This window comes from Stenella coeruleoalba (genome assembly GCF_951394435.1).
Source record: "Stenella coeruleoalba genome assembly, chromosome: 7".
In the NCBI taxonomy this organism is placed as follows: Eukaryota; Metazoa; Chordata; class Mammalia; order Artiodactyla; family Delphinidae; genus Stenella; species Stenella coeruleoalba.
In genome coordinates, this window is record NC_137153.1 from 102128668 (window position 1) to 102143655 (window position 14988).

A 14988-nucleotide genomic window follows, 5' to 3' on the forward strand; every position below is an offset into this window, starting at 1 on the left:
ATTTCTAATAGGTTCCCATGGGATGCTGATGATGCTGACCCAGGAACCACACTTTGAGAACCAATGGGTTAGCACGTCTGCTAGAAGACCTGGAGAAAGCGGAAAAGGTGTGACACTACTGCCCTGGTGACAGGTGGGGTTGAAAAAGAGTCAATACTAGGGTGTTGAGAGCCCAGCTTAGGTGAAAACCCACACGTTTATGGCAGGGTCAATGTGGACAAACAAGGAAATTATTCTAGATGTTAAGAGCAAGTTTTTTTAGGATAGGAATGGAGAAGCCAATGATCAGATTCATTTAGGTTGGGGAACCGGTTCAGGGGCTAGGGTTGGGGAGGCTAGGTGGTCCAGAGGAATGAGCATATTGGTGAGAGTTTGTTTAGCGAGGTAGAGCATGGCCTTGAACTCATCTTCCCCGTCCCACCTTCTCTGCCGATGTTGCCTGTCTCAGCGAGGATCTCTGCCTCCTTAGGAAGGAGATTTGGGGTTGCCTGAACCCCAGATCTGAGTCATTCTTGCCTCCCTCTACCTCACCCTTTGCAGCTTATCCACACCAACTTCTGTTGACCTCTAGCTTGCAAATATTTCTCCAAGTCCATCTAACCTTTCTCCATCCTCATAGCTTCTTACCCAGTGTCGGTCCACCACCATCCTTCACCTGGATTCATGCAGAGGTCTCTCTGCTCGTCTTCCTTCTGCAAGTCTTGCCCGCTCCTTCCTCCGCCAATTCATTCTCAGTGCTGCGGGAGTCCTCTTTCTAAGATAGAGGTAAGCATTCCATGTTCCTGCTTAAAACCTTTCAACACCTATGCCATTACTCTAAAGAGAAACTATTTTTTCCTTTTAAAAAAACTTTTTATTGAAGTGGAGTTGATTTACCGTGTTGTTAATTTCTTCTGTTATATATATTCTTTTTCATATTCTTTTCCATTATGGTTTGTCACAGGCTGTTGAATATAGTTCGCTGTACTGTGCCGTAGGACCTTGTTGTTTATCCATCCTATATAATAGTTTGCCTCTGCTAATCCCAAACTACCATTCCTTCCCTCCCCCGCCTTTCCCTTGGCAACCTCAAGTCTGTTCTCTATATCCGTGAGCCTGTTTTTGTTTCATAGAGATGTTGATTTGTATTGCATTTTAGATTCCACATATAAGTGATATCATGTGGTATTTGTCTTTCTCTGTCTGACTTACTTCGCTTAGTATGATAATGTCTAGGGCCATCCATGTTGCTGCAAATGGCATTATTTCATGCTTTTCAATGGCTGAGTCGTAGTCCATTGTATATATGTATCACATCTTCTTTATCCATTCATCTGTCAATGGACATTTAGGTTGTTTCCATGTATGGCTATTGTAGGTGGTGCTGCAGTGAACATTAGGGTGCATATATCTTTTTGAATTACGGTTTTCTCCAGATACATGCCCAGGAGTGGGATGGCAGGATCATATGGTGACTCTATTTTTAGTTTTTGAGGAACCTCCATACTGTTTTCCATGGCTGCACCAATTTACATTCCCACCAACAGTGTAAGAGGGTTTCCCCACCCTCTCCAGCATGTGTTATTTGTAGACTTTTAAATGATGGCCATTCTGACTGGCATGAGGTGGTACCTCATTGTAGTTTTGATGTGCACTTCTAAAGAGAAACTTAAAAAAAAATTTTTTTATTGTGGTAAAAGTCACATAATATAAAACATACTATTTTACCCATATTTAACTGTACCATTCAGTGGCACTAAGTACATTCACATTGTCGTGCAGCTCTCACCATCATCATCTCCCAAATTTTTCACCCTCCTAAGCTGAAATTCTGTCCCCTTTAAACACTGACTCCCCATTCCGCCTCCCTACCCCACCACCTGCTGGCATACCAGTGTACTTTCTGACTCTATGAATTTGACTATTCTAGGTATAAAGAGACTTTTTAAAGGCTCTGTCTTGATGTTGTTCCTCCTCACTGTTCCAATCTCACCTCTTGATTCCATTGCCCTGGATACCTCTCCCTCCGTCCCTCTTTTCTCCCCTCACGTTGCTTTCGTATATTTGGGGATATTTTCACCTTCAGGCCTTCCAGCGTGTTCTTTCTGCCTGGAACGTCCCTCAGCGTCCCACCTTGATAACTCCTTATCTTTCCAGTCTTACGCCACTTCTTCTTCTTCTGAGAAGCCCTCCCTGCGCTCTTGTATCTGCATTATATGCTCCCTTATGTTAGCGTTTACTATAGGATACATCGTTTTGCCTCCTGTTCTGCCTGCTCCACCCATTCGATAGCACACTGGGAGGGCAGGAGCTGTCGTGCTCTTGCTGCATCTCAGCACCTAGCGCGGTGCCGGGACCTTAGTAGATGTGGCATAAAGAAGGGATCAGCGATACAACTCTGAGCCCAAATGCTCTGAGATTTAAATGCTAGCTTTTAAGCATTTGCAAGCTTTAAGTTTAACCCTAGTCTGAGAATGCTATGTCTGAGTTCTGGTGGGAACCTGACCAAAGAAAGAATGATTCACACACGCATGCTGTGAATGTTGATTTTATTAGGAGGTGAGTCTTTTATACACATAATTAAAATAGGCTGTAAAAATAAGTACCTCAAAATAAAATGGCTCTTAGTATATCACCCCTCTCCGTTTACACCTCCCACTTTGGGAAATACGGTGACTTTCGGGATCAGTTGACTGAAAGTATCCAATTATATTCCTTTGAAGAAAGCCTTTTGATATTTGCTTCTTAAAAACAACAGTAACAGCAAAACTACCCTGAAGTCAAATGCCTGAGCTCCAGATTTCTCTGGAGTTAGTTGTTCACAGATAACAAGGCCTTCCGGGAAGAAAGCTACCTTTTTTTCAAGTTTCTATTTTAATTTAAAAAATATTGACTGACGTTCACTGTTGGCAGTTCTTACAAAACATCCCTTCCCTGTCCCCCTCGGGCTCTTGAAAATGTGTGCCTTTGAGTTCTCACACAGGACTCCTGGGTGTGACTAGTTACCATATGTTGGAGCCCTCATACCAGACAGAAGCCCCTTCCATTCCTGGAAGAAAAGGGGCTTCAGTGTCTGGTATGGCTGTGTGTGCGGCCTTCATATGAAAGTTCACACTCTGTCTGCAGAACCTAACCTCTGACTGATAGTGATATCTGAAAGCTGAGAAACTTTCTCCATCACCAGGAAAATGCTTTTCCCTACCCACTAGGACCCTTGAGCCAGAGCAAGTCGCTCTGAAGCTGACTCTGGCTGGAACTCGGGTTTCTTGAGCAATGGGTAGACTTTGGGGGCCCCGGCCATCGCTGGTGTTTCCGGCTCCCGCAGTTCAGCACCTTCCTTTCTCTGTGATGTCTCCATGCTGCAACCACGAGGCTTGCATATAGGCCACGATGCTGTAAGAATTTACAGTAGAGAATTATGAGAGAACAGCTGGAACGGGGCGGGGAGGTCTCTGGCCACCTCTTTATCACTGGTAGACTAGGGGGTTCTATCGGTTATGGCGGCAGAATGCTGTACTGCATGAAGGGAGAGGGCCCGAGGGAACTTCTCTCACTCCAGCCTCCTTCCTGTCCCATAACATCAAGAGCCCTTTGCGTCTACATTTTCCTTTTCTTGGAGTCTCTTTCCATCTCACTTCTGCCCGATGATGAACTCCCATGTGGACCTCAAGATCAAGTTTTGCTCATCCCAAGCAGAATTAGCTGCATCCTCTTTTGCCTTTCCATAGCCCTTTTCTCTCTTCCATAAATCATTACATTGTTTAGAAATATTTGGAGATAAGTGAATGCATAGGAATGAGGAGCTCTAGTTGAAATCTTAGAAGTCTTTGTGACCTTTGGCATGTCCTTCGACCTCTGGTGTCCTCTGTTTTCTCAACTGTTTTGAGCTCTAGGAACCTCAGGTTCTAAGCTGGCACACAGTTCCTCCTGATGGATGGACCACATCTGGAGCTGCTGGATGGGGTGTGAACATAAATCCAAACCCTTCTAAGGAAAAGCTTTGTGGAAACTTCCAAACACTGATTCCCCACCTTCCATGAGCCCCAGGGCTCTCCACGGGGGGAGCACTTACTGTACTTAGAGCTCATGGTATGACAGAGCTGGTAAGAGGGAAGCCAAGACTTAGAGGCTGCTAGCCCAGGACCACATGAACTCCGGTTGTAGGTCTGACTCCACAGCTCACCCCTCCCTACTGTGGACCATGACAGCACAGCCACGTGGTTGATAAATTAAAAAGGCGGGACAAGAAAACTTGTAAACCTAAGATTCTCTGCCCATTTGAGCAACTACCTCCTCCCCTTTAGTGTGCACTGTGTGCCTGCATTATACGCTAACTAGATCCCCTAACTAGATCCCCTTAGAAGACACAGGAATTCCTACTCACCAAAAAAAAGCAATTTCCTCCTGATGCCAGCAAGGTGACGCCCTAGGAGTTCACATTCCTGTCTCAATCCTGTAAGGGCTCACAATAACCCACTGCTCACCTTGTTGGACTATGTAAACTGTCAATATGTTACTTTGGTTTTGTTTTCTGGTCCATATTGGGAAATTTTTTAAAATTGGAGTATAGTTAATTTACAATGTCCTGTTAGTTTCGAGTGTGATCACAGCAAAGTGATTCATGTATATATTCTTTTCCATTATAGTTTATTACAAGATACTCAGTATAGTTCCCTGTGCTATAAAGTACGTCCTTGTTTACTTACTTTATATATGGTAGTGTGAACATGTTAATCCCAAACTCTTAATTTATCCGTCGCCCCCCCACCCCGCCCGGCAATGTTACTTTGATGTATAACCCATTGTCTGAAAAACTTATGTAGGGCTTCCCTGGTGGCGCAGTGGTTAAGAATCCACCTGCCAATGCAGGGGACACGGGTTCAAGCCCTGGTCCGGGAAGATCCCACAAGCCGCGGAGCAACTAAGGCCGTGAGCCACAACTGCTGAGACTGTGCCACAACTACTGAAGCCCGTGCACCCCAACAAAAGCCACTGCAATGAGAAGCCTGTGCACCGCAAGCCCGTGTAGTCTCCACTCGCCACAATTAGAGAAAGCCCACGCGCAGCAACGAAGACCCAGCGCAGCCAAAAATAAATTAATTTTTAAAAAACTCAAAAAACAGCTTATGTAACTGTGCCTTGACCTCTAACAGGTGGAACAGTCCTCAGAGTTTTCTGAAATACTGTCTCCCGGGTTATAATCCTTGGGATAGCATGACTAAAATTTTCTATTTCTTTCTTAGATTGACTGTTGATCAATTTTCGTTGATACGGTGATGGCCAACCCCTGACTTCATGGCCAGTCAACAGGCAGCTCTGGGATATGGACGGTCAGCAGTGCTGGCTAGTAGGTGTCACACCCTTCTGACAGATTTTTCATTCATTAAATACTTTGAGTACACACTAAGCTCTCTGCTGGACACAGGCTATGAGGTGAGCCAAACAGGTGTGGTTCCTGCCCTCAGGGAGCCTACGGTCTAGTTAGTGAGCAAGGTTGTAAAACATGATAATCACTAAATAATCATCAACTATCACGCTATGAAGGAAGAGTATAGGAAGCTTGGGGAGCATATACTAGAAGGATCGAAGTTAGATTGAGAAGGGGATTTTTCTCAAATGCTCTTTGAGAAAATGGTGTTCAACTTAAGACCACAGCTAAGTTGTGTTAAGAAGGATGTGTGGGTAAGGAAGGGGAAAGAGCACGAGGGTAGGCTCCTGGGGCTGAAGCATAGAATGGGGAGGGTGGTTAGTGGCAGGAGTGGGAGGCTGCATCATGAATGACCTGTTGTCCACGGTAAGAAATTGGGGTCTTAAGAGCAGTGAAAGCCGAGCGCAGAGCTTTGGGCAGGAGATGATGTGAACTGATGTACACTCGAAGGAAATTGCTCTGGCCACCTGGTGGAGAGAGGATGAGAGGGGAACACGTGTGGATGTGGGGAGAACGGCTCAGAGGCGAATTTGGTCCCCCAAGTGCTTGGGTGGCAGCAGTAGGCATAAAGAGAAAAGGGTGAATTGGAGGCATGTGTTGGAGGTAGAATCAATGTAGACCAGGTGTAGACCAGAACTGGAGAACATGACTGTAGCAAAGGAGGAGAGAGGGTGGTAGATCACGTGTCACTTCTGATAGGAAGAATTCAGGAGAGGGAGCAGCTAAGTAGTGCAAGTAAGCTCTCTAAGAAGGGGAGAGGTGGCACCCAGGTACCCAGGGACTCTTCTAAGAAGCAAGTCAAGGAGTGGCTGAGAACCAACTGCCTGGGTTCAAATCCTGTCTCTGCCACTTATTAGCTCTGTAATCTTAGGCAAGTTACATGACATCTTAGAGTCTGTTTCTTCATCTGCAAAATGGGGATAAAATAGTAATTGTCTCAGAGGATTGTTTGAGAAGGTTAAAATATATGAAATATTTAAAGTAGTGCCCCACACATAATAAGGGCTGTTTAAGTGTTTGCTATTATTATCTTTCAGAGAGGTTGTGGTGAGGAGAAGAACAGGATGGATGCAAAAGAACGTAGGCTTGTAGATCTACTTTGGAGAAAATGAGCCTACTCTCCTCTGATGGCATCTGTTTTCTCTATGAAGCACGAGGTTTGGGTGGCCAGTGGGTTGCGGATGGGCAGAGCCAGACAGTTATTCCCTCAGTATCTCCCTGTCGCATGTAAAGAACAACAAGCAGGAGAGGCCAGGTTCTCACGGTGACATGAAATTGACTCACTTTGGTACCAGGAAGGGCTGGGGCCGCACACCCTTCCTGCAGATGGGCTGTTGGCAGCTCAGCCCAGGAACCTCTCCTCCCAGCCTTCTGCCCTCCATGGCCTCCTCCACTCCCTGCTGTGACACGTCTTCCTGGGCTTTTATGTCATTGGAATGTAGCTTTTCTTTCTGTGGTTAGAGAGTTCTGGTCTTTCCTGCTAATAGCGCTTAATGATTGATGGTGCAGCCTTGGCCTCTTGTAATAATTTTTCAGGATCTTATTTACTTGCCACTTCGTGGAAGGGAAAGGTAATAGAAAAACTCCCTTTATACCAGAGGTTCTCAACCTTGGCTGTATATCCGAATAAACTGGAGAGCTTTAAAACATTCCCATGCCCAGGCTGCATCCCAGATCAACTGAGTCAAAATCTCTGCGGGTAGGAGCCAGACATCAGTAGTTTTTAAATCTCTCCAGGTGATTCCAATGTACAGCAAGCAAAGGAGGCTTCGGTTGCACGTGGGTCCCGCTACAGCTAAATGTCTACAGCAGAGGGAAACAATTAGCAACTACTTAAGTGCCTCAATTCACATAAGCATTCAGTTACTTAAGACTGGTTCAAGATCCTGTCCCTGCTTCTGTGATATAAGATCATGAAGATCGTGCATATCTTAATCAAGATTCCATGCACACAGTGTAGGGCTGGGTCCAGGTGCATGTTACATAGTACATTGGGGGGTAGGTGTCAAGGGCAGCACACCTGTTTCATGCACCCCAAAGTCTCTTAAAAAAGGGAAAGTATCTCCTTAGCACACATATGAAGCAATGAAACTGCAGAAAAGAACCAATTATTGCATATTCTCAATGCTTTCATTTGTTTATATCTCTAGCTATGACACACATTAACTAGTCAGACTTGTTTTCTTTTGTTGTTTTTTGTTGATTTGTTTAGGTCAAAGAGACTATATTTCAACCAACTGCCAATCAAACAGGACCGGATAACTTCCAAGCGGCACGGCTACTAACCCATTACTCACATGGACAGAGAGCTGGGACTCCTGAGAAGTTGGCATTGTGGGTCAGCTCTAGCTAAACCCAACCTATTCAGCTGAGACTCTAATGAAAACAGTGGCACATGAAAAGGCCTAAGGGCTGGGCAGCTTGAGGACAGGTCTGGCTCAGTCCCACACCTTGAGAAAATGAGAACTGGCCCAAGAAGGCACTAGTAATCAAGTCTGCTGTTTTGTACAAATTCTCTCAGCTGTTTGATCCTCATCTTATTATTTTCTCAACTATGAAATAAAGCAAAGAGCCTTCATGATTGATGGCTCCTGTCTCAGGAGGCTCAGCCTTCTGTGCAGGCAGGGACCTATGCAATGCAATGTGAGAATTCAAAGACGATGGTGAGAATTCCACCATCCACTTCCCACTTCCAACCTGCCTTCAATTCTGGTCTACTCTGCTGCCTATAACACCACCGTTACTGATATGTAGGGCTCTGGTGTGCTACTACTGGTCCCTTTAAAATGCAAATCTATGTCAAGTCCCTTGTATCTTACTGCGGATATCAGTAATCCTCTGGTGGGACTGATACAAGTGTGAGATCACCACACCTTAGGGGGCCTAAACAGACCGAAACTGAGCTAATATGTAGCCACTAGTTAACATCGGCTACTGAACACTTGAAAGGTGTTCAAATGGAGTCCAAATTGAGGTGTGCTGTCAGTATAAAATACCAGATTTTGAAGATTTACTTTAAAAGACTCATTGATTTCATAAATTGATTACAAAGATATTTTGGATCTATTGGGCCAAATCAAATGTTATTAAAATCATTTCACCTGTTATTTTATTGTTTTTAAACGTGGCTACTAGAAAATTTTAAATCACATAATATGGCTTGTACTTGTGGCTCGTACCGTATTTCCCTTGGATGGGGCTGGTCGAAGACTAGACTGTTCGATGTGGTCCATTTTGGTGACGATCTAGGCTGGCACTCTCCCCATGGGCCTGGAGTACCGCTCCTTTGCTTCTCTATCCTTCCTCCTGCCTGTTATCTTCCAGACTTCAGCGCTCTTGTTTTGCAAACAAGAAAATTCCCCCAGAGAGATCAAAGGAATCGCCCACGTCCTACAGGGAAGCTCACACAGTCCAGTGGCCATGAGATTTAAAGGGCACTGAGCACAGAAGTTGCCAAGCCCTTGGAAGGTACAGACAAGAAAGAGTACCTGGAAGTGAGGCCGGCTGACTCTCACCTAAAGGAGACTAAACAAAAGAGGTCTGAGTGGTACAAGAAGGTTTCTAATCCCAGCCCCTGATTACAAGGAAGTATATGAGTTGCCTATAAATAAGTTGTATTACAAAACCGCCAGGAAGTGAGCTAGCTTGTTAGGGCCCTCTGTTTACTACTTATAACTTGAGGGAATTTCCAAATCTCCAATTATTAGTTTGGGGAAACAGGAGAACTTTTTCTGTGAGAGAGCCTACTCAGAACCCATTGTGTAATTGTCGAAAATAAACAATACTTTATGATAATGGGCTGGAAATGCTCCAGCAGTCCTTGACCTAAGCCCCAGGCCCCAGCCCAAAGAGCAGACGCTGGTTCTGTCTTACCCAATCGGGATGATGGCCAGGAAGGAGAGAAAGGAGGAGAGGGCAAAGCAGGTGCCCACGAACTTCTCCATGGTGAGCTGGTAGATCTTGTTGTACATGGTGGATGTCACCACCCCGGTCAGAGCCAGGGACAGCTGCAGGATGACAAACACCTTTCCTGTGGAAGGGACCGAGGTTACCAAGGTTACTAAGCTGTCCCTCCATGTTCCCTGAGAGCTGAGTCTCCGGGGGGTTCTCAGGAGACCCCTCCCCCTCCCCAGACTCCCTCTGTCTTCCTGGCTCATTTTGCAGGATCCTTGCCTCCACCCAGCTGACTCTTCCTGTGGCCCCTGGACGGTAGTATCTCCCTTTGACCGTGGCTTTTCAGCGGCTGACTTTCCGAGTCTTTCCCACCCTCCTGCTCTCACTCGCTCCACTCTGGTTGGACACCAGTGTGTTTCTAGTGTCTTCAAGGCTGCTTCTGGAACTCTCTCCTGTGCCTTCTGCCAGTCCAAACCCTGTGCCTCAAGCCGACTGGCTCTGAAACCGTCCACACAGAGAGAACCTCCGAGAAATTCCTTTCACTCACCATAAGAGGAGCCCTTGATGAGCTTGGACATTGCCGATCGGATGGTTGTGATGGGGATGAGAGCGAACAGCATGACGGCCCGAGCTGGAAAGGAATCACGGGAGAACACTCCTCACTGTAGCCCAGCCTTGGCCAAAGAGTAAATTAGAATAGAGCAAAGGCCTCCCCTACCCCCTCTCCCACAATCCTATGTGGCCTTGAAGAAATGGTTTCTCTCCTGGCAGACTAGGACCCCCCCCCCCACCTCCTCCCCCTGCCCCGGGCAGGCTGATTCTCCCAGCACATTGCTGCAGACCCGTCTGCAAGGTGCCAAGCACAGTGGTGACAGAGGGTGAAGGGTGTCTTTATTGGTAGAGTTGTTTCTAGGGAAGTGGAGCTGATGTCACTCAGAACTCCTTGCCTCCTGAGAGAGAGGTGTCTGCGCTTGCCGTTCACCGTCACCTCTGGGAGATGGTCCCAGGAGCTTTGGCAGACTGCATCTAGAAATGTGTGCCACTAACTCACCTGCCACACACCCCTCCTTCCCTCAAGCCCTGTTCATTATCCCTTGGCGGGTGTGTGTGGGGGGGGGGGGTAGGGAAGGAAGGGGAGGGGGGACTCTGGCTCTTGCACACGGCCTGTTGAACTGGGAGCTGGCGAAAGGTAATCTTGCCATGTTGTGAGGGCTTTTTCTGAGTTGTGTGACCTCTGCCAAAGGACGGTCTCTGGGAACCATCTTGAGTTGTTCGAATATGTTAGCCACTAGCCAGCCACGTGACTATTAATTTAAATGAAATAGTATGAAAAATTCTGTTAAGTTGCACTGGCCACTTTTCAAGGGCTTCCTAGCCATACGTGGCTAATAGCTAGTGTATTAGGCAGAAAGATACAGAACATTTCTACCACTGTAGAAAGGTCTGTGGGAGCACGGGCCACAGCTCTCTGCTTGTGGGCTGTCTTCGTCCTCAGATAGGAACTTCATTCTGCTTCCTTGAGGGAATGAATGTATTACATTGGTTGTGGAAGGCATTTATAGAGAATTTTTCTCTCTTTTTAAAAAGCTTGTGCTTGACCCAAAAGGATTGAAATGATTTTAATTAAAGGACTTTTTCAGCTGGATTACGTAATGTTTTATCCCTTTTAAACTGGGGAGAAGAAACTCAACCCCATCTCCTCCACTCGAGGGCATCCTGAAGGCTCTCTGCTGACTCCAGGCACCACTGACCAGCCCTCCCTTGACTTCCTAGAGCTTTGGGCCACTCTGATAACATTTCAGGGGCCACACATTGTCGGTAACAATACCGACAAACTCAAGTGCACATAATCCTGTCTCCCTTGTGTCTCCCAGATAGCAGGTATAATCTCCGGTGCTGAGCTGGGACACCTAGACCACAGCATCCCTGGGGTCAGCCCCATGACTCGGGGGATGCGCAGTGTCCTTGTCATGCCTCCCCAAGAATGCCAGACTCACCAATGTAGAACATGTATGTCTCTTTCACAAAAGCCAAGAGGAGGGCTCCAGACGCAAAGGAGACCATTCCAATCATGATCATGGTGGTGTCCTGGAAGTAGCGGGAGAAGACCAGGACGCCCAGGAAGCTGGTGATGAAGATGGTGTACCCTGAAGCCATACCATAGCCCAGCTGCACTTGGTTCCAACTCAGAGGCTCCCTCAGCAGAAAAAGGGGCATCATGTCCACTGTGCCCACCACTGCCAGGTCATATGTGATAGCACCCACAAAGAGCAGAGCAATAATGGTTTTCTTGGGCTTCGCTTTTGCAGGAGACAAAGGGTGCCTCATCACACACTGCTTGTCTGTCGGATCAGGATCCAGGGTGTTATCGGTGCAGACTGTGCCAGACACCGTATCCACAGCCTTGCTGGGCTTGGCCGTGGACTCAGGGACCTTCAGCACCAAGAGACTGTAGAAAAGGGCGCAGGTGGCACAACTCACGCTGAAGGCGGTCAGCACCAGGCCCTGGCTGGAGTGCCCGACTATCTGCTTGAAGAGGTGCCCAGAGATCATGCTCCCGCAGAATCCCGCCAAGCCCAGGATCAAGTCGATCACGATGAGGCGCAGGGAGCGGCGGCCCTCCGAGGAGCCGAGGGATCCCAGGGCCATGACCCCCGACCAGAACGCCGAGAAGCCACCGCACAGCCCGTTCAGCGCTGCCGCCCCGTAGAGCATCTCCACGGGCCAGTCCAGCAGCACCTTGAGCAGCAGCGCGAGGCGGGCGAGCATGAAGCCCAGCAGAGACATGCAGATGGAGATCTTGCGGTGGTAACGGTCGCTGAGCCAGCCCAGCCCATAGGCCGACAGCAGGGGTGTCAGGCCTATCACAAGGTTGTAGATGATGTAGAAGTTGGAGATGGCTCTCTGCTGTTGGTTCTCTAGAGCCCCCGGGGGCGACGGGCTAGCGCTGTGGTTGGACAAGGCCTCGACTCCGAAGGACGCCTTCACCACGAGGAGCAGCCCCGCGTCGTAGAGGGAGGCGGCCATCTGGGTGGAGGCCACCACGGGCTCGATCCAGGTCGACACCTGGGGGCGAGACAGGGGGCCCCTGCACGGGCAGGTGGTCCCCGGGCCCATGTCGTCTCTCCGATGGGGGATGGAGGGAGGGGCTTGCCCGCTGCTGCTGCTGCTGCTGCTGCCGCAGCTGCTCCCGGGAGGGCGGGCGCGCAGCCAGGGTGCGCGCGGGGAAACCTGCGAGCCGAGCTGAGCCAGGCGCAGGGCGCAAATGACAGCAGCCAGCGGGGCGGCCCAGGGCCTCTGGGACCACGGCCACGCCTACCCGGACCAAAAAGGGCCATGCTCCGCCCCCGGCGGCGGAGCCGGACTGGCGGCGGCCCAGGGAAGCGAGGCGCGGGGGAGCGCGCGGTGAGTCTGGAGTCCGGCTGCGTCCCCGCGTCACGCTGCTCCGGGCAGCGCGGCCGCTTGAAGGGCCGATTTCCGCACGGCCGGGCGTGCCTGGACCTCCCGCAGGTCGCTGGGCACCTTCCCCTGGGACTTGGCCCCCTCAAGGCAAGGGGCAAAATTCTGTACCTGGAAGGCAGTTTGGGGCAAGCCGTGAGGTGCCTGGGATCTGCGTGTTGGCGGCGGCGGTGGGGGTGGGGGGGAGCGGCGGTGAGGTTTTATTTTGGGGTTTAAAAGTGACAGGGACCTATGTGCTGTGGGGAGCTGGGTAGCAGAGACTTTGAGAGAAATTTGAAAAACTCAGGAGTCCTAGTATCTCTTTGAGGTGCTGATTTCAATTCTTTTGGATACAGACCCCGCAGTGGGATTGCTAGATCATAGTGCTGCTTTTATTTTTTTGAGGAAACTTCGTTGTTTTCCATAGAAGCTGCCCATTTTCCTTTCACAGCACCAGTGCACAAGGGTTCCAATGTCTCACATCCTCACCAACACTTACCTATTCTGATAAATAGCCATCTTGACAGGTGTGGGGTGATACCTCAGTGTGGTTTTGATTTGCATTTCCCTGATGATTAGCTTATCTTTTCATACGCTTCTTGGCCATTTGTATATCTTCTTTGGAGAAATGTCTATCCAAGTCCTTAGCCCATGTTTGTTTTACAACTGAATTGTAGGAATTCTTATATATGTTGGAGATTAACTCCCTGTCAGAGATATGATGTGTCATATTTTCTCCCATTCTGTAGGTTGCCTTTTCACTGTTGATTTTTTTTATTTTGCAGTGCAGAAGCTTTTTAGTTTGATGTAGTCCCACTTGTTTATTTTTAGGTTTTTTCTTAAAATATATAAATTTTTGGCTGCATTGGGTCTTTGTTGCTGCGCATGGGCTTTCTCTAGTTGTGGCGAGTGGGGGCTACTCTTCGTTGCGGTGCACGGGCTTGTCATTGAGGTGGCTTCCCTTGTTGCAGAGCATGGGCTCTAGGTGCGTAGGCTTCAGTAGTTGTGGCACGCAGGCTCAGTAGTTGTGGCTTGTGGGCTCAGTAGTTGTGGCTCACGGGCTCTAGAGTGCAGGCTCAGTAGTTGTGGTGCACGGGCTTAGTTGCTCCACGGCATGTGGGATCTTCCCGGACCAGGGCTCGAACCCATGTCCCCTGCATTGGCAGGTGGATTCTTAACCACTGCACCACCAGGGAAGTCCTATTTTTAGGTTCTTGAAGAGAGATTAGTACTCCTGTGTTCGTTGCAGCACTATTCACAGTAGCCAAGATGTGGAAGCAACCTAAATGTCCACTGATGGATGAACGGAAAAAGAACATGTGGTATATAAATACAAATGAATGTTATTCAGCCTTTAAAGAGAAGGAAATCCTGAGATTTGTGTCAGCATGGATCAACCTTGAGGACATTATGCTAAGTGAAATAAACCTGTTGTAGAAAGACAAATGCTACATGATTTCCCATATGAGGTATCTAAAATTGTCAGATTCATAGAGTGGAATGGTGGTTGCCAGGGATTGGGGGCGGAGGGAGGGAGAAATGGGGAATTACTAGTCAAGTAGCATAAAGTTTCAGCCAAGCTAAATGAAGAAGCTCCAGAGATCTGCCGTACAACATTGTATTTACAGTCAGTAACACTATATACACTTAAAAATTTGTTAAGAGGGAAGCTCTCATGTTAAGTGTTCTTACCACAATTAAACAACAACAGCAACAAAAAACAAACAAAAACCCCAAACAAGACCCTCAGGAGCAGCTAGGCTCAGCCCTTCCTCCAAGACAAAGGCCTCTTGGAGAAAAGTCCTTCTTTGAGCACCTGAATTAAAGGGCCAGGAGCCAGCACAGGACCCAAGCCAGCGTGGGTCCCAGCCTGGAGGCTTTGTCCTTAAACCCCAGCGCCAAGGGAGAGAGGGGGAGGTCCTGCCAGCCCTGTGTGTCCCTGCAGATGCTAAAATTGGACTCTTGCAGGGGGTAGATCCCACAAGAACAGCCAGGATCATTTGCTGCTGAATAAAGTCCCCAGGACCCTTTCTGTTTCTTTGCAGTTGTTCTTCTGTCTCACGGGCTCACTGCCTTGGACTAGGTGGAGACCGGTTTCCCTGGCTGGCTTGCTTCCTCTAAGTACACACTCCTGCAGAGAGGACCTTCTTCTGACTTGAGTCTCCCTTGTATGACTTTAGGTTCCTGCTTGCCAGGGCTGCCGTGCCTGTGTCGGGGTCGAGCAGACAGGGAGAGAGGTGGAGCGTTTG

General features: G+C 48.3%; 2 protein-coding genes across 5 annotated transcripts in view; one reads left to right on the forward strand and one right to left on the reverse strand.

Annotated features, from left to right (window-relative positions):
* SNX30 (sorting nexin family member 30) overlaps positions 1-9258 on the forward strand; it is a 121550-nt gene extending 112292 nt beyond the window's left edge. For 2 of the 4 annotated variants that reach the window (XR_013829058.1, XR_013829061.1), the window contains 3 exons: positions 12-765; positions 5223-5326; positions 7620-9258. The gene's annotated coding sequence lies outside the window, so the exon portion shown is untranslated. The remainder of the gene's footprint in view (positions 1-11; positions 766-5222; positions 5327-7619) is intronic. The other 2 variants (XR_013829059.1, XR_013829060.1) reach the window with 2 other exon arrangements.
* SLC46A2 (solute carrier family 46 member 2) lies at positions 2521-12418 on the reverse strand (the record flags this gene model as incomplete). The annotated part of the gene is made up of 4 exons (XM_079926298.1): positions 2521-3372; positions 9281-9437; positions 9849-9932; positions 11299-12418. The coding sequence occupies 4 exons, from the start codon at positions 12416-12418 to the stop codon at positions 3306-3308; spliced, it is 1428 nt and encodes a 475-aa protein (XP_079782424.1). The 3' UTR covers positions 2521-3305.
* Positions 12419-14988: the final 2570 nt, after the last annotated feature.